The 20,558-nt window shown below is 46.3% G+C and overlaps 1 protein-coding gene across 2 annotated transcripts in view; it reads right to left on the minus strand.

Annotated features, from left to right (window-relative positions):
- Positions 1–20,352, minus strand: part of LOC147619213 (uncharacterized) — a 46,695-nt gene extending 26,343 nt beyond the window's left edge. For both annotated transcript variants that reach the window (XR_015261819.1, XM_086772846.1), the window contains exon 1: positions 20,219–20,352. Coding sequence is in view for 1 of the 2 variants with exons in the window: in XM_086772846.1 (XP_086628972.1) it covers positions 20,219–20,274 (56 nt within the window). In the remaining variant the exon portion in view is untranslated. The remainder of the gene's footprint in view (positions 1–20,218) is intronic.
- Between the last annotated feature and the right edge of the window lie 206 nt (positions 20,353–20,558).

The raw sequence follows: 20,558 nt of genomic DNA on the forward strand, positions 1-20,558 counted from the left end.
TCCTGTGAAGAACCACCATCACCTGAATTTTGATTTGCACTCTTTGGCTGAGATTTCCCTTTCCCCTTTTGACCTGTAGTAAATGCTTGTTCAGCATTTGTGTTCATATTCATATTCTTCCTCATTTGCTCCTCTTGTAGTAAGAGAGCAACAAGTTCCTGATACTTGAGGGGTTCAACAGCATTCCTCATGCTGAGGTTCAAAGAGGTATGGAAAGCCAAGTAAGATCTTGGCAAAGAGTGCAAGATGGTGGACACAAGCTGTGTCTCAGGAATAATCTCATCCACATTGATGAGTTGCTCTCTCAAATCCTGCAGCTTGTTTAAGTGGCTAGACATATCATCTCCTTCATTCATTTTCTGATTTTCCAGCTCTCTTTTCAAAAATGAGATCCTAGCCTCATTACGAGCAGCATACATTTGCTCCAAAGTCACCCATGCATTCTGTGAAGAGCCAGCTGAACGAATATGAGGTATAATGGACCTCTGAACTGACAATGCAATGAGTGACAATGCTTGTGCATCCCTGGCATCCCATGTCTTTTGAGCATTTGTTCTCTGAACAGGCAATGGCTGTCCTGGAGCCTGTACCTGTTGTCCTCGTCCACGAGCACCCCCTTGGGGAGGAGTCTCTGGAGCCAATGGACCTGGACGTGGTTCATCACCACTAACAAAATCCCAAAGACCTTTTGCCACAAGCACATTTTTCAGCATAAAACTCCACAAGGAGTAGTTCGTGCCATCCAATTTGTCTTCCTTAGACAAATATGTGAATACATCACTTTGCTGTTGATTTGCCATTATGCTTTACGCACAATGTTGTACCTGTTTACCAAAAAACCCAAAAGCAAAAACCCTGATAACAACTGTACTCCACTGAATACAGTTTACCCAAATCTGCCTGCACTCTCAATCCTCTGAATGTGCAGCTTAATGCACCAATGACTGAGTAGAGCAGCAAATGGCGTACACAATGCCAAAATGCCCCAAAAATGCCCAAATTTGCTGCACCCAAACTGTGCAAAAATCTGTATATTTTCTTGCTAGAAAATCTGCCTTTTGTGCCTGTATATTTTTCTTGATAGAAAAAACTGCTTGTTGTGCCTGTATATTTTTCACAGAGAAAAATAAGACTGCCCAATATTCAAAATATGTAATGCTTACCACTTCTGTATTGTGCAGGTACTCAGCAACTCAGTCGAGGTGCTGTACGGAAGCATGTACGAAAGCAGAATGTTGACGTTGCAGGTTCTGTTCGAGTGTACTGTGCAGGTACGGAGCAGGTACTGTCCTGCGCAGGTTTGTACAAAGGCACAGTCTTCGAAGCAGGTGTCGATTTGCACAATAGGTGGCGCACAGGTGTCGACTTGCAGGCGAATACCAGCAGGCGGCGACTTGTAGTGTCGACTTGCACAATAGGTGGCGCACAGGTGTCGACTTGCAGGCGAATACCAGCAGGCGGCGACTTGGTGGCGGCGCTTACTGTTCGAAGCTGGTACACGTACGCATACAGTACGGGGCTGGTACACGTACGTAACTGTAGGCGACGCTTGTTGTAGTACTTTATTGAAGGCGACGTGCGACTGGATGTACGGGCAGCTAGTGCGCACGGCTGAAGCTGAAGGCGGCGCACGATGGGAGTACGGACAGCAAGTGCGCACGTGTGACTGAAGGCGGCGCAGATGTACGGATGCTGTACGTTTGATGTACGGGTAGTGCTGAGCGCAGGCAGTGTACAGCAATGGGCAAGGGCAAAACTTCAATTGCTCTGATACCAATTGAAGACTGAACAGGGTTAGGGTTAGGGTTTACAGAAAGAAAACAGGCATGGAAAACAAGCAGGGAGTGAACACGACTGCTGTAGATATCTCAATGATTGAAAAATGTGAAGTACAAGCCACATGATAGTGACCCCTAAAGGATAAGTGTTCACATGACCGGCCATAAATGTGCCGGGTGGACCAAAACACTTATAAACTGCATATAAGTGAAAATGAACTAAACTGGGGGAAAAAACCTCCACTAACTGAAGTAAAAAGTGCCCCAGTAACCTACTGATGATCACTAGCACTCCTCTGGGTGCATACAGAGCATAAAACCCAACATTCTCCATAGGTAACTTCAAAGGTGGACAACCAGCTCTTATCTCTCCTAACATGTGGCCTTACTTGTTAAATAAACATTAAAGAGGCCCCTATTAATCATCGTCGCCAACCTTCTCCTACACCCGAACAGTTGGCGCACCAGTATGTACTGCTCCAATTGCTGATTCTCCCAATCTCATACTCTTCTGCTGTACTGTACATTTGCTGCACCTGTCTTTACCAGCCCTGCAATCGCTGGACATACATTTCCGCTGTACTGTGTTGCTGTTGACCATACAGGACTAAACCTGCTGACCAGACTGTGCTGCGCCTGCTGTACGACCTGTGGTACCAGCCTACAGCCCTGTTCCGCCCAGGGTTGTTAGAGGCGTTTGGTAGGAGGGGGGTATGGTACGCGTCTCGAAAGACTCGTATTTTTTAGAAATGTTAAGAGGCGTGTTAGAGGTGTTATATATATATATATATATATATATATATATAATGATAGATATATATATAGAGAGAGAGAACCTTGATGGAGGCCCGAGGGAGAGAGAGGGTGTCACCTCGGTGTGTATGAGAGAGGGAGAGAGAGAGAGAGTGTGTGTGTGAGAGTGTGTGAGAGAGGCTGCCTTGTGCAAGGTTTAAGCCTTAAGGGAGGGAGAGAGAGTGTGTACGAGAGAGGGAGAGACTCGAGAGAGTGTGTGTGAGTCTTGAGAGCTTAGAGGGGCCCTTATAGCCCCCGTCTAGAGACTCAAACGGACGAAAACGGGTAAATCCCAAACAGTCAGAAACGGGCAGAAAAAAAAACAACTATGCCCGAACGCCTCGGAAGACTCGTACACCTCGAACGCCTCTAACGGTTAGAGGCACGCCTCGTAACAACTATGGTTCCGCCATACTTTTGTTGTTGTACCTGTATCCGCTCTTCTGCTGGTGTTGTTGATCATCATCATTTTGTACCAGGTTGACTTACTTGGTGGGATCATCATCATTTTGTACTTACTTGTGGGGTCAACTGTTGGGCACTCTTGCCAGAAGTGCATCAACAAACCGTCCCATCAAGTCCCTGAGGCAGTGCACACAATCCCACTGATGCTGCGGTCCTGTGGTCGAGAAAAAAATCACATGTGACTGTCCACTACCGAGGTCCAGAAAGAAGCTCTAGCATGGTGTCGAAAAAAAATCACATGTGACTGTCCACTACCGAGGTCCAGAAAGAAGCTCTAGCATGGTATCTGTACTCCAATCTCCTGTCCTCCAGGATACAAATGTCAAGCGAGCAGTTGCTATCTGTGCTTCAATAGTCATGTGCAAGTATTGCCATGAACATTATGTGGAGCTAATCCTGAAGGGGAAACCAGAAAAACAGATTAGAACCAAGAAGTTTTGAGCAGGAGGTGCAGATTGGCAAGGGTTGGACTTGGAGAAGGACTTGGATGCGCTGTCAGCTGAACCAGATAAGAACACAGGAGCTGTCGACTAAGGCAGCTGCAGGCGCATCTTCATTTATGGATTTTATGACCAGTCGGCCAGCACTCCAATGATTAAAAGGGCCTATAAAAGGCACATGTGCTCATTGAGTTAGATCATTCACTCCCTTATGGAGTGGGTCCCAATAGTAGGACTGTTTTGGTGTATTCCACTTTTTTATGAAAGGCAGCCTATGGCTGTAGATGTAGAATACCTTTTTGTACCATATGAATATACTGAATTTCCAGCTCTCTCTCTCTCTCTCTCTCTCTACTCTCCCTTTTGTCTGCGTTTTTGCATCAGCATGTTCTCAGTGGTGTTTAGGGCTGAAAGAAGACTCCCAGAGCTTCCGCGTGTTACATTGGTATCAGAGCATCAGGCTCAGCCAGGCTAAATGCTGATTCAGTCCCATATGATGGTGTACAGGTCCAAGGTACAGGAAAGTGCACAGATACGAAGCCCAAGGCAAGGAACACAAGATCGGGAAGAGCTCCCAGGAGGTTTGTTGGTGGTGCTCCACAAAGCTAGAGGGGATGGCAGTCCTGTGAGCCAGATAGGTTCTCCGGCAACGGTCCCAAGGGGGTGGAGTGAGTGCCAGACTCATTTCTCAGGAATGAGGACCAAGACAGAGTTCAGAGTCAGGGCAGGAATGGATTGGGGACTGGATGAAACAGATGCATAGATATTATTCAGAGTCAGAGTGGTTTTGGAGACCAGGCCGGGTTTTCAGAGAAAAAGGGTTGCCAGAGATGGATGGATGACAGAGGGACTTCGGGAATAGAATGGGATGATGACAGTCATCCAAGAACACGTTGGAATCCCGCCATTAAGTTTAGCAGAGAGAGATGTCATGTGCAAGTATTGCCATTGTGAGGATTATGTTGTTAATCCTGCATATTGTGCACTAATTACTACTTAAGTAATTAACTTAGAACAAGAACCTTCAGGAGAACACTTGAGATAAGATTGAATTGACTTATATTATTAAACTGAGTACAATAGGTCTCTTATATAGGAGATGAAGAGACACATTTGAAGAGGCATGTCCTTTGACGAAAGGACATGACCTTAGACGAAAGGGTACAACTTTAGGCTAAGGGATGTGTCTATTCGATGCAGAGGCACAACCATTCATCAAGGGATACAACCATTCGTCGAAGGGATGTGGCTATTCGATGAAGAGGTACATCTTTTGGCGAAGAGTCGCAACCAGTCGAGGGTAGGGGTTCCCTTTGGCTGGTTACTCTTTGCATCTGCAACAGGAATCAGCAATGAAGAGAGAATCTGATACATAAATACGTCACAATCGTGACATTCCCTCCCATTTAAAATAAAACCCATGTGTCAAATGATAGACATCCGTTTGTCAAAGAACTCCTGAAGAAGGTTAGGGTACTGCTGCATTTCTTCATCTGTTTGCCAAGTGGAATCAGACTCATCCAAGTCCATCCACTTCACAAGAAATTATGTAGTCAACTTTCTTCTTGTTTCCTTCTGTCGTACGTCAAGTATTACTTCTGGAACAAGGATAATATGGTCATCTTCAATTTCTGGTACATATGAAGATAAGTCTAGAACAGGCGAATCTCCTTGAACATACTGTTTGAGCCAAGAAATATGAAAAGTCGGATGAATCTTTCCCCATGAAGGATGAAGTTCCAACTTGTAACTGACAACTGAATTTTTCTTAAGAATCTTGAAAGGCCCATAGAAGCGAGGTCGTAACTTTGGAAAAACTGACTTCACTGTTTTGTAGCAGTGAGGTGCCACATATAACAAGACCAAATCTCCTTCTTGGAAATCTACATGTCGACGATGCTTGTTGGCCTGTTTTGATATTTTTGTTGTACATGGATCAATTTATCTCGAACTTGCACAAGCACATCTTGCATCTCCTGAACCAACTGATCTGCCAACGCCACTTTGTGTTGTAAAACAAAGTTTGTAGGCACAAGAGTAGTATGCCCATATGCTGCTTGAAATGGAGTTAATCCAATTGCTGAATGATGGGAATTATTATCAGCAAATTCCACGAGTGGTGAATAATCTTCCCATGATGCCAGACGGAATTGAATGTAATGTCGAATCATTTCTTCCAAAAATCTGATTGACTCTTTCAGTATGTCCATCTGTTTGAGGATGATAGGCTGAACTGAATAACAAATTTGTGCCAAGAGATTTGAACAAAGACGTCCAAAAATGTCCAGTGAACTTTGGATCTCTGTCAGAGATGATGGTCTTTGGAAACCATGCAATTTGAAGACATGTTGCACGAACAATGACGCCACATCTGGGGCTGAAGCAGCTTTCTTGCAAGGAATGAAATGCGCCATTTTGGAAAATCGATCAACCACCACAAGAATCTGAGCATTGCCTTTGGATGAACGAGGCAAGGTGGTGATAAAATCCATACTGATACTTTCCCATCTCTCATTGGGAACTGGCAACGGTTGAAGTAACCCTTGAGTGTGAAGACTGAAGAGAAAGTGGCTGATATCTTTACAAAGCCACTTAGCAGGGAGAAGTTTGAGTACTTCCGTACTATGTTGGGAGTACATGGGATGAGCTTGAGGGGGAGTGTTGAGAGCTTTGATAGCCCAAGCTCATCTACATCTTCATCTATGGCAGTACATCATGAGCGAATGGATGATATGTGATGTGAATGGATGTGATGTGATGTGATGTGAATCGGGATAGATGTGAATGAATGAGATGTGATGTGAATGGATGAGATGAGATGGGATGTGAATCCAGGATAGATGTGAATGAATGAGATGTGAGGTGAAATGGATGTGATGTGATGTGATGTGGATCGGGGCAGATATGAATGGATGAGATGTGAATGAATGTGATGTGATGAGATGTGGATATGGGTAGATGTCGAGAGGCTTTCATCGTTTGACATGAATGACAAGCTTTGACAAATTTGATAACATCTTGCTGCATCTGAGGCCAGAAGTATGTAGCAGACAAAAGCCGATATGTCTTGTTGATACCAGGGTGAGCAGCATAAGGGACTTCATGATGCTCTTGAATAAGAATCTTCCGCAATGAAGTATTGTGAGGCACACAAATGCGATCAGAAAAGAACGATTGTCCCAATATCATGTCATAATGTGACAACGGCATTACTGAAAAATTAAGGTGATCCTGGTAATCTTGAATCTGGAACTGGAGCCGTTGCACCTTTTTGTTACAATCAAGGAAGGAACCATCAGCAAGCTCGACTTGAAAAGCATCCACAAAATGTCGGGTCTGTTGGCGGAGCTTGTGAACCAAAGAAGTGCCCACAAAATTAGTGGAACAGCCACTGTCCACCAGCACATTGATGGGATGGTCGCCAATGAAGCCAAGAAGACTAAGGACCTGCTTGGAAAGATTCACCGGAACAGGGTTGGTACTTTGGCCATTAAGCATCAGGGTACTGACAAACTCCGAAACGCGAACAGAACAAGCCATCTGTTTGTTCTTGTCTTTCACAGGAGGCGGGTCATGATCAGCATGGTGACAACTGTCCACCTGAGAATTGCGCCGAGTGTTGGAGAGTTTAGGATGCTAAGGACATTCATACCACCGGTGATCGCCAAAACAAATTGTGCAGAGGCCTGGGCGACTAGGTTGGGATGAAGTGGCAATTGATGAAGAGGTTTGCTGTCCTGAAGAGGTTTCTCGCTTGAAGTTGTGCCGATCATTGTTGCGACGGTCCTGTCGAGACCGATCTCGGTTTCTGCTGCTGCCAGAGGATTCGCTCTGAGACGATCCTATATTTGACGCGGAAGTTTGCCCGGAAAAGCGCAGCCGGAAGGACTGTTGTCCAGAATATGGTCGCCAAGAGTTGGGTTGTCCAGAATTAGGACGCTGGGGTTGGCTAGTCCCATTGGATCGATTCCGCTGGTAGGAACGGGCGCCAGAGGAAAAATTCCTGGGGGGACGCCGGTAATCACAAATGCGCTCGACATACGAGATTACTTCATCCAGGGTGGCAGGATTGTACTTATGGACTTCGTCTTGGATCGTGGGTTCAAGCCCATCACTGAAGCTGTGAAGCTGGTCAGAGGGGCTGAGTGTCTCTATCTCCAGAGCCAATTTTTGAAACTCTGAGATATACACGGCCACGGAGCCAGTTTGACTCAGGCGGCGGAGAGAAGACCTGGCATGAAAATTCACATTTGCAGGCTCAAAAGCCTTGCGAAGAGCACGCCGGAATTTATCCCACGTTGGAGTAGACTTGCCATCTGAAATCCTGCGTCGCCACCAAAGGAAGGCGGTATCTTTCAAGAGGGTACTGGCCAATGCCACCTTTTTGTTCTCGGGCAATTCGGTATTTGAGAAATAAACCTCCATTTTGTAGAGCCAGTGATCGATTAACCGCTTATCGCGGCGGCCATTGTAGGGCTCAGGTAACTTGATGTCCATCTTTCGTGTTTGTGCTGTGGTCATTAATTTATATAAAAGTTTAAGTTCAACATTGTCTACCTCGGCAGTCGGATCGAGAGGAGTTAAGGGATCGTCCTGCTGGCCCACCGAGGATAACGATGATGATGTTGGAGAACGCGAACGATGCGCTCGCTGTGACTTCCTGGATCCCTCGCGCTAATGTTGGTGCCGTTGTTGCATGTCTTCCATTTGTGATCTCATTGATGCCATACCGTCGAAAAAGGCCTTTTGCAAGTCCTCCATCTGTTGTTGGAGAGTAGTCATCTGCAAGGCCTCCATCTGAGGATCAGCGGGTGGCACGTTGTCGTGCGAAGTCGACATCTGGAGCACTCAGATAGAGTACTGTGGTGAAGCAGGAAAGGTCCACGCGAAATGTAGAATGGAAGGAATAGCTGCTGGAGAGGCAGTAACAGGATCCTCGTACGCGAAGTCGGGGTCTTCCACTTCTTCGGGATCGTCCTCGGAAGTTACTGCATCGGCTTCCGCCAAAGAACTGGGCACCGGAGATAATGGAGTATAGTCGGGGACGAAGATCTCGCAGTAAAATGTCACAGGAGGGCGCGTGGAGGAGATATTGCGTAAGCCATCCACACTGCACTCTGGAAGAAAGTGTGCCAACTGCGGGTACCGTGACAAAAAATACTCGAAATGAGTAAGATGCAGTGGCTCGCAGGTGAGGAAAATAGTCCAAATCGCCCAAGTGTCGGGTTCGGTCACATGCGGGCTGCTGACATGTATGCGGTACACCTGAGAGGCCAGGGATGCTGGGATAGGAGAGGCCGAAAGACTTGGAATCCACCCAGCATCGGCGGGTAGTGGCACTGATTCCGAAGTGAGAGCACGAGGTGGACTGTGTTCGGGAAGAACAGCCTCAGGGATCTCGTCGATGTAACTCAGGTAAGAGATGTGCATGTCGGGTTCCTCCGGAAAGTTGTCCATGAAGCATGCACGTAGAGGGCGAGAGCACACACAGTATGTGGTGTCGGCAAGGTCAGGAAAACCCACGAACACCCCGGAAGAAAGGCGTCTAATCGCTGGAGAGGAGGCGGCGAGGAAGAACAAGGCGGCATGCTAACAGCCGGGGGGGTTTCCGAATCACCCAAGGCGGCTGTTCACACCAACAAATCCCAACGGACACCCAGCGCACGCCCAGCGCAAGCCCGGTGGGTTACGCACGCCTGTTGGGTGTTTTTTTTTGGTTTTTTTTTTATTTTTTTAAGATCCACGTGGCAACAGTGCGTATGATTGATTATTTTTTTTGGTTATTTTCTTGGTGGTGTAAAGGTGACGGGCACGTCGCCGTGAATCGATGTGCCGCTTCGAAGAGCCTCGCCGACAGGATTGCGCCGCGTTGAAGAGCACCAGCAGCGACTAAACGAAGAGAAGGTGCTCGTCGGCGGTGAGGGCTCCGGGCCGACAACTGGCAACGAAGAGGGGGGGGGCTCCATATTCAGCAGTGAAGGGCGCCATTTGTGAACGCTTATCACCACCAGTTAGCAGTTAGCAGGGAGGGAGGGTAGTCCGGAAATACAGCAGGGGTCCCTCTCTGCTATACACACAATGCGTGTGTATGGGTGTGAGACCTTGTGTTCTTGTTTACATTACTTTGAGCAAGGATTCACGCCAAGTCCACCATCGCTCTGCTTCTTCCATACAACACCGAGAGGAGAGGAGAGGTGGATGAGGGAGTACCGCGGAGAGGGTGAGGGCTTCACAACCCACGGGTAGGAAAAAATTTGCTCTGATACCACTGTGAGGATTATGTTGTTAATCCTGCATATTGTGTACTAATTACTACTTAAGTAATTAACTTAGAACAAGAACCTTCAAGAGAACACTTGAGATAAGATTAAATTGACTTGTTGTATTAAACTGAGTACAATAGGTCTCTTATATAGGAGATGAAGAGACACATTTGAAGAGGCATGTCCTTTGACGAAAGGACATGACCTTAGACGAAAGGGTACAACTTTAGGCTAAGGGATGTGTCTATTCGATGTAGAGGCACAACCATTCATCAAGGGATACAACCATTCGTCGAAGGGATGTGGCTATTCGATGAAGAGGTACATCCTTTGGCGAAGAGTCGCAACCAGTCGAGGGTAGGGGTTCCCTTTGGCTGGTTACTCTTTGCATCTGCAACAGGAATCAGCAATGAAGAGAGAATCAGATACATAAATACGTCACAATCGTGACAGCCATGAACATTATCTGGAGCTAATCCTGAAGGGGCAACCAGGAAAACAGATTAGAACCAAGAAGTTTTGAGCATGAGGTGCAGATTGGCAAGGGTTGGACTTGGAGAAGGACTTGGATGCGCTGTCGGCTGAACTAGATAAGAACACAGGAGCTGTCGGCTGAGGCGGCTGCAGGCACATCTTCATTTATGGATTTTATGACCAGTCGGCTAGCCGACCAGCAGTCGACCAGCACTCCAATGATTAAAAGGGCCTATAAAAGGCACATGTGCTCATTGAGTTAGATCATTCACTCCCTTATATCTTCACTAAGGATTTAAGATCATTGATTTGAAGATGGTGGCATTGTTTGGAGAGGTTTGTAATTTGAAGGAAAACAACAACTCAGCTCAAACATACATTCACTGTCCCAATCTCTGTTTCCACCCTTTTCAATCTGCCATACCCCTCCTCTCACAAGGGGCCAGATAGCACAAATCTGCAGCAGACATAAGCCAATGGAAAGAAAGACAGATGAACAAGCTCAAAGCTTACCAAGTCAGCACGTGGTTCTGCACCCGTGGAGCAGTTCGTACCAATCTGCACTTGACAACGACTGTCTGTACTGTTTCCCTGCAACCACTTGACTATCGCACCAACCAAGCTCTGGAAAAGCTCTGCCTGCAACTGGGAGTGCTGTACTTGTCTGTACAAACCAGGAAATCAGAACTGTACCTGTCCATACAGGTTGTACCAGCAGCCCACGTGGCACTGTACTTGCCTACGCTGCCTGAAAACAGCCTCTGTACCCGACTGTACCTGCTCAGTCCAGCGCCGCCTGTTCCAGGTCTGTCCAGTGCCGCCAGCACCTGTACTGTCCAGTGCCGCCAGCTCCTGTTCTGTCCGTACCTGCTCTGTCCATACAACTGTCCGTACAACTGTACCAACAGCAGAACCTGCAGCAACAACCCTGCTCCTGTCTTCAGCTACTGTCTGCGCAGCCTGTACCAGTGGATGTATCAACTGCAGCCTGTCCGTACAGAGTTGTACGGCTGGACTGTACGGCCTGTTTTGCACAGCAGCCTGACTTCTCTGCAGCAGCCGACTAGCTTCCTTCTCCTCTCCACGCTTGAGCATACAAGTTTGTCACACGCCTCCCAAAAGCAAGAGAGTGAAGAGAGAGAGGCATGCACTCCAAAAGTGGAGTTGCCCCCTCTCCAAACTTGTCCTAGGGCCCCAACTTTAATAATAATTAAAGTTCCCTAGGGACCACTAAGGCCTAGGGGCAACCATACATAAAACATTAAAATATTAATGTTCTAGTTCCCCCCCTTCACACCTGGAGATGTCCACACATCATTATCTCTGTCCGGGCACCCCAAATGTGAATCATTTAATATTTTGACTCAGCAACCACCATGCCCACACTTCTGATGTTCCATTTTCACAGGGCCACGACATACCCCCCTCTTGAAAAATGGCAAGCGTCCTCGATTGCATTCTGGTGATACAGCAAAATATCCAAAGTGAAATATACAATATGGCAAGATCAGCGTCCCAATCTCTCTAAGCCATGCACATGTATCAATATCATTCACTGCAAACCAATGGCGTAGTAGTAGTCCAAGTTGTATACCATTGTGAACCATACACAACCACAATATCCCATGTGACTAGTACACATATATCATAGAAGTCCCATAAACAGATGTACTGTCAGCCATCAGTACCTTCGGGTGAGATAAAAAAACTGCACCAAGCGACCTCTAGATGTCATCTGAGCCTATCTGTAGCAAGGGAGTGGAGGTGCTACCCCCCTCTTGAGCATCAGGTAATGCTCCAGACCCATGCTCTACTGAACCTGAATGAGCCACAACAAGAGTCGGCTCTAACTCAAAGGCATCGAGATAAAGCTGCAAAACCTGAGGTGAATCTGTTAAGTCACCTTCCTCCATCCACTTCGCATCCATCGGTGAATAGTTCTTGAACTTCACAAGATAGCGACGAGAAACTTTACCTCGTACCTTTCTTTCCTTATGTGCCAGTATCTCCTCTGGAATAAGAACTTCATCAAGTTCCTCAACTTCCGGCTGAGCCTCATCGGATACATCCTCAGGCACATCCCCACGGAAAGGTCTACGGAGACTCACGTGAAAAGCATTGTGAATCCTCCAGTGATCTGGTAGCTTCAAACGATAGGCTACCTCACCAATCTTTTCCAATACCTGAAAAGACCCATAATAACGCATGCTCAACTTAGGGAATAAACGCTCTTTACCCTTCATCTTCTTGAGTCTAGCCTTTTCAAAGCGCAAAAGAACCCAATCACCCAATGCAAACTCTAAAGCACGTCTGTGACGGTCTGCGGCTTTCTTTTGCTTCTACTGAGTTTTCTGGAGTGCCAACTTAACTCTCCGATAAGCTTCATCCATACTCTCCACATACTGATCAGCCTCAAAGATCTTATCCTTTGTATGCAAAATGGGTGGTACCTTCTTTCCTCCTTCCACAATCTCAAAAGGTGCCTTGCCTGTCGAGGTATGTACAGTGTTGTTATATGCAAACTCCACCAAAGGAAGATACTTTTCCCATTGTTGCTTGTGCTCTGACACATAACACTTAAGAAGATCCAACACTGTAGAGTTAGCCTCTTCTGACTGACCATCTGTTTGTGGATGAAATGACGATGAAAACTTGAGAGTTGTACCCATGTTGTTAAACAACCCTCTCAAGAACAAACTCGTCATCCGTGGATCACGGTCACTAATGATAGATGTTCGCCATGAACAACTTCACCATATGATCCACTTTGATCGTTTTACGCACGGGAATGAAATGAGCCTGCTTACTGAACCTGCATATGATAGTCCAAATGCCATCATTGCCCGTTTGTCTCCGTGGAAGATCAAATGTAAAATCCATGGCAATGCTCTCCCAAGGTCTATCTGGAATACGTAGAGGCTGTAGTAACCTTGGTGTCTTTTGACGGTCAAACTTTACCTTCTGACATACGATGCATTGCCTCACAAAGGCATCAACATCTCTTCTCAAGGTTGGCCAATAAAAGAAAGTCTCCACTGCTTTTACCGTGGCGTCAATACCTCTATGACCTGCATACGATGGAGCATGACTTTCAATCATAACCTTGAGTCGCAATGGCCTGGTAACACACAGTCTGCCATGCATCAATAAAAACCCATCTCTGAGAGTATAGTGCTCATGCCGCTGACCCTCAGACATCTGATCATACAACGTGCCAAAGTCCTCATCATAGGCATACTGCTCTTTCATTTCATCAAGCTCATGATGATAAGCAAGTGAAACTGCAGAGACCTGTGACTTGCGTGACAAAGCATCTGCCACTACATTCTTTTTGCCTTCCACATGCACGATCTGAAAGTGAAACATAGACAAAAAGTTTGCCCAACGCATATGCTTCTCTGAAAGCTTAGTTTGCGTGAGGAAATAACGCAAGGTCTGATGATCTGTCTGCACAGTGAAATCAGCCCCAAGCAAGTAGTGTTTCCATGTAGAAAGAGCGTGAATTACAGCCAACATCTCTTTCTCATAAACCTGTAAATGCTTCTCGGCATCTTGCAATATTCTACTCTCATAGGCTATCACATGTCCCTCTTGCATGAGCACTGCACCAATGCTACTTCCGCATGCATCACACTGAACAACAAAAGCCTTTCGGAGGTCCGGTAACACCAATACTGGATCCGAAGTAAGCTTTTCTTTGAGCTTTTTGAATGCTGTAATTTCCCAATCAGCCCATCTAAACGGAGTTGCCTTCTTTGTCAAGGCATGAAGAGGCGAAGCAATTTCAGCAAAATACCGTATGTACCACCTGTAATAGGAACACAATCCTAGAAAGCTGCGTACATCATGCACGGTCCTCGAATCTGGCCAATTAAGAATTGCTTCCACCTTTGCTGGATCCATACGGACTCCATGCTTAGATACAATATGCCCCAAGAAATGTATCTCTTGCAAAAAGAACTCACTCTTCTTGCCATTAACAACCAGCCTATGGTTCCTGAGTTCTGCCCTATGGTTCCTGAGTTCTGCAAACACAATGGCCAAATGCCTTCTATGCTCTTCCTCAGTTTGTGAATGCACAATCATATCATCAAAGAATGTGCCCACAAACGCTCTCTGAGGCCTGAAAATCCTGTCCATCATTCTATTAAATGTGGCAGGTGCATTTGTCAAACCAAAGGGCATAACCAAGAACTCATACAACCCAAACGTGGTTCGAAATGCTGTCTTATGCACATCCTCGGGTCTAATACGTATCTGATGATACTTGCTTTTCAAGTCAATGCGACTAAAGACTGTGGAGCCCTATAAGCGGTCCAAAATGTCATCGATCCTCGGTATGGGGAATCGATTCTTGATGGTGTTCTTGTTCAGCGCCCTGTAATCAATACACATGCGCCAAGAACCATCCTTCTTTTGCACCAAGAGTACAGGTGAGCAAAAGGGTGATGAGCTAGGCTGTATCAACCCTTTATTCAAAAGCTCCTGCACCTGACTCATAATCTCTTCCTGTTGGGCTGCACTAACACGGTACGGCAGTCTATTCGGTGGAGTACTACCAAGAATTAGATCAATGGCATGATCTTCTGGCCTCTCAGGAGGAAGTTCTCCTGGCAATGACTCGGAAAAACAATCTTGGAACCCACATAAGAAATCAGTCCTGTCCTTATCTAACATAGACAAATTAGACTTAGACTCATCATCTTGTGCATCCTTTACATAAATCAAGTACGCGGAAAGATGCTTTTTCATTACAAATGAAATTGCCGAAGCGGATACAATAGGAACAGATTCCCCTTTAAGTTTTACATCCAAAACATGTTCTTTCCCTCTATGAGTCAGAGTGATTCTCCTATTGTATGTGTCCACCACCGCATGTACTCTGTGGCACCATGGCATACCCAACAAAACATCACAGCCATCCAGAGGCACGATGAAAAACTCTTCGTTGTCCACATAACCCTGCAAATGAAGCCTGAGCTTCCCAATGATAGGAGTAACGGGTTCTCCATACCCTGGACAAGCCATGTTAGCCTCATATAACGGCCCCATCTCCTCTGCACGGATCCCCAATCGGCCAGCCAAATCTGGTGAAATGAAGTTGGCTCTAGCACCTGTGTCAAAGAATATCAAGGCATTCTGATCTCTCACTTTGCCCCATGCCCTGCACAACTCTGTCTCTTCACCACCTAGCTGTTCCCCAACAAGATCAGGAACTAACCCCGCAGAAGGTTTTGGTTTCTTTGACTTGGGCTCTCCTTTATTGTCAAAGTCCTTTTGGGACTTTCTCTTGGGACAATTAAATGACATGCCCCTCTTCAGTACAGTAAAAACATTTCCGAGCATCTCTCAAAGCCTGTCTTTCCTCAGAAGTTCTCTTGGGCATTGGCAACTTCTTATACCTTGTCTCTGAAGACCCTTTAGTATCACGAGAAGCATGCCCAGATTTTTCAGCTTTCTTACTCGAGTTCTTACTTCCTTTAAACCCAGATGATCCCCCAGTGAGTAACGCATTAGCTGTCATAGCATTCTCTATCATCTGTGACATGTTCGTTACTCGAGTCTTGATACAATAATCTCGCACCTCTTTGGGCAGCCCACAACAATACTTCTCTACCTCCTCAGACAAAGGCACTGCACGGTAAGAAGTCACTGGGAGTAAAGCTTCCCAAAACTTCTTGTTATAATCTTCCAAATTTTCACATTTTGAAGCATCCAACTTGTGCCATGCAGTCATAACATCCACCTCAAATATAGATGTGAGCCATACGGAAGAGAAAACCTGTTTAAATTGTACCCAAGTAGTGGGTGCTATGCCCTGCAAAAGAAGAGTAGACCACCACTGCAAAGCATTGCCCTTGAGAAAAGTGGCAGCTTTCCTCACCTTAGAGGACTCTGTGTAATTCCCACCAGAAAAAGCAGCATCAAACTGTTGTAAAAAGGTAAGTGCTTTCAATTTATCTTTGGCTCCACTGAATGTATCAAACTTCACAGCAGCTCCCCCTTCCTTATAATCCTTCGCCTTTCCCATAGGCGTTAGATTATCGTATGGAAGCGGCTTCGCAAGATTGCTGCCCCCAACATTCATGCCCATCATAGGGTCAACATTACCCATTCCCACACCTGGAATGCCATACATTCTAGCCATGTTTCCAAACATTCCATTATGCATACCTGGCTGCATACCACCATACATATTTGCTTGCATTCCAGGTTGCATGCTCCCAAACATATTTCCTTGCATACCGGACTGCATACCACCATACATATTCCCCTGCATACCAGGCTGAAAATTTGCTCCAAAAGGCCCTGGCATACCCATGCCTCCCTGAGGATAACCCCCAGTCATAGATTGAAACACCGAGCCACCACCAAAATAACCTGGATGCATAGTCTGCTGAGGAATAGATGGCTGTCCAAAGAAGGAACTCTGAGAGTTAGCACCATAAGCATGCTGCATGTTCGGAAACTGGCCAAAAGATGGATCCTGTGGGATGGCACCACTATGACCTTGAGGAAAGTTCTTAGAACGCACCTTCTTCTTCTTCTTTTCGGACTCTGTACGGGATCTCATAAATTCAGCAAACTTCTCACTTTGTGTGAGCTGCATAAACACATCCATAACACCAACCAAACGATCTTTAAACCGAGCATCATCATCCTCTTTACCAAGTACATCTTCTGGCTGTGTTACATCCTCATAATGCTCATCATCTGCAGCCTGTTCTCCTGCAAAAATATCCTCAAATGCATTTCTCTCAGGAGAAGTCTCTTGCTCTTCCTCTTCATGATAAAAGTACTCATCCTCTGTATCAGACATGTTGCTGAATTTTTCAGCAATTGCTTTCCTCGAGGCAACCACGAGCTCACCCCCTTAAGAAAGTTGATGATTGGTCCCGGCAACGGAACCTTGAAACCGGCCTCTGGTAGAAACCAAAGTGCGGTAGACTAGCAGTCACCCTTCCACTTGTAGTCCAGATATGAAAACAAATATGATTGGAGCTAGAGTGCCCCAAATCTGAAAATAGAATGACACCTGTTGGCCCCAAAGCTTGGCGCCCCTTGCGGTATTTCTTTATTCAATTTCAAAAATATGAAAGGCTGAGTACAACAAAATCAGCCAAGAGAATACACCTGTATGTCCAATCTGACAGCCCACAATACCTCTTAGCACAAAGCATTCACACACACACATCTGTGTCTCAAAGCAACACTCTGTGCCTCCCTCTGATCAGCCAAGACCATTCAGCAGGACAGTCTTGAGCATACATCTGGCATATCTCATGCACATGATTCAACAACTTAGCTCAAACATACATTCACTGTCCCAATCTCTGTTTCCACCCTTTTCAATCTGCCATACCCCTCCTCTCACAAGGGGCCAGATAGCACAAATCTGCAGCAGACATAAGCCAATGGAAAGAAAGACAGATGAACAAGCTCAGAGCTTACCAAGTCAGCACGTGGTTCTGCACCTGTGGAGCAGTTCGTACCAGTTTGCACTTGACGACTGTCTGTACTGTTTCCCCTGCAACCACTTGACTATCGTACCAACCAAGCTCTGGAAAAGCTCTGCCTGCAACTGGGAGTGCTGTACTTGTCTGTACAAACCAGGAAATCAGAACTGTACCTGTCCATACAGGTTGTATCAGCAGTCCACGTGGCACTGTACTTGCCTACGCAGCCTGAAAACAACCTTTGTACCCGACTGTACTTGCTCAATCCAGCGCCGCCTGTTCCATGTCTGTCCAGCGCCGCCAGCACCTGTACTGTCCAACGCCGCCGGCTCCTGTTCTGTCCGTACAGCTATCCGTACCTGCTCTGTCCGTACAACTGTACCAACAGCAGAACCTGCAGCAACAACCCTGCTCCTGTCTTCAGCTACTGTCTACCAGTGGATGTATCACCTGTCCGTACAGAGCTGTACGGCTGGACTGTACGGCCTGTTTTGCACAGCAGCCTGACTTCTCTGCAGCAGCCGACTAGCTTCCTTCTCCTCTCCACACTTGAGCATACACGTTTGTCACACGCCTCCCAAAAGCAAGAGAGAGAGTGAAGAGAGAGAGGCATGCACTCCAAAAGTGGAGTTGCCCCCTCTCCAAACTTGTCCTAGGGCCCCAACTTTAATAATAATTAAAGTTCCCTAGGGGCCACTAAGGCCTAGGGGCAACCATACATAAAACATTAAAATATTAATGTTCTAGTTCCCCCCTTCACACCTGGAGATGTCCACACATCATTATCTCTGTCCGGGCACCCCAAATGTGAATCATTTAATATTTTGACTCAGCAACCACCATGCCCACACTTGTGCTGTTCCATTTTCACAGGGCCATGACAAATAGAGAGAGAGAGAGAGAGAGAGAGAGAGAGAGGCTTGAGAAGTTGAGAGAGAGAGACTTAAGAGAGAGAGCCTAGAGGCTTGAGAGAGAGAGAGAGAGAGAGAGAGGCTTGATAGTTGAGACTTGAGAGAGAGAGAGAGAGAGAGAGAGAGAGAGAGAGAGAGAGCTTCAAGAAACAAAGCTCAAGGCTCAAGCTATGAAGAATGGAGCTTCATGGGTACTTGCTCAAGGTTGAATGTGAGGGAAGCATGGGGGAGGGCACTTAAAAAAAGAAGAGAGCTATATCCAAGACCCACAAAATCACAAAACGGGCGCAAAAACGGTCACAAAACGGCAAAAAAAAAACAATCGAAAACTGCGCCGGCCAACGGTCATTTCATTACCGTACAAAATTATACAAACTGTACGAACCGGTTCGTACGAGTACAAGAAAAAATTATGCTTCCACCATGACTTTCCAGATGTCATTGTTTGTGCCCAACTTGGAATCTGAAGGAAAAGTCGGAAGAGTGGGTATATGAACTGCCCGAGGTTGAAGGAGTGCCATGATGTACCCCCTCTAAAAAACGCAAACACCAAAAAAGCCCAAGAGCTGTTCTCTGCACTTGTAGGGAGAGTGGGTGGGATAGAAAGTGAGTGGAGAGGAGAAAAAAACGCAAAGAATGCAGATCTACCTCTCCGGAGATGAAATCGGAGGTGAAACACTGCAAGCAGCCACCAAGTTTGCGTGAAAACGCAGCAAAAAACAGCACCAAGCAGCCGCCAATCAGTGATCCCAAGTCTGGACGCCTCTACTATGATACCATGTCAGAGAGCATCGGAAAGATGTAGACGAATGACAAAATGTTGAAGCACCAAGTGAGAAGAGAAAACAGCAAAACGTTGATGCACTAATCCTCAAAAAAAAGATGGATACAACCAGCCCCTAGGCGAGGAGTGATCTCTGTAGGGAGAGGGCTGAAAGTGCTCACCAAATGACCAAAAGCGATGATGAAAGTGAGGGGGGAGGGCCAGCATATATATTACTCTCCATATGAACTGGCTGATTCCCTCCTGACTCCTACACGACCTGAAAAATAGGCATAAAAGCCAAAAAGGATGGGCAGCTCACATCAAAGGCCCAATAAAAATAGGGGGGTGCTTGAGCATGGGAAGGGCGCCCGTAGACACCAAAATAGCCACCCGCAGGAGATGATATATGCTAACAGGTAAAAAGGGGTTGGTTTGGGGGGGGGGGGGCACATTGGACTACTTCTGAAGGATCTACTACTTGACAAATCCAGAATGCAAGGGTTGTAGGGATGACACCCCCGACATCAAATGATCTAGCTTTGATGTCCAGTGCCCAGGTGAGAAAAATGACTCCGGGCATTGGCAATGGCCCCATCATCTCACAAGGTAAGGATGCCTACAGACTACTACTCTCACGGGGATTGTGTGACACCTTTCTCGTGCATCAAGGTCTACATGGGTTTTGGAGAAGAAGTCGGCTGCCTGCGATCAGTTTGCAATCTGTTGATGATCATGTTGCCAAGGACTCATCAAATACACAAAGAAAGTAAAAATCCTCAAGGGCCGCCTAAAACTTTTCTTCAGAGGCCTGCGTAACGAATCTGCTAAAGATGGAGAAGAAAACGACGAAAATTTGTAGAGAAAAATCTTACCGTTTTCGTTCTTCTCGATCGAGCACATCGGCCCTGACTGCAGCGAAAGACGCCATCGCTCACTTGTTCTTTGGTTGTAAGCCAGTAGTTATTATATTCGAGGTAGACTTTACTCTTAGGCCCATTACACATACCCTATGGGCGGGGGAGATTGCCTGCCCATGAATTATGGGCGGTGGATACCCCCACCACATCAGCATGGGCAGGCAGGGGTATGGCAATGTGTAATGGGCCTTAGAGACCTTCTCCTAACATTGTGAACGCCCAAGATGAGCATGGGGAAAAAGGCATGGCAATTTTTAGTTCATCTTATACAACATCACCCACTATGACTGTGGAC

Source organism: Cibotium barometz, chromosome 33, assembly GCF_041138505.1.
Source record: "Cibotium barometz isolate CiBa-2024 chromosome 33, ASM4113850v1, whole genome shotgun sequence".
Classification (NCBI taxonomy): Eukaryota; Viridiplantae; Streptophyta; class Polypodiopsida; order Cyatheales; family Cibotiaceae; genus Cibotium; species Cibotium barometz.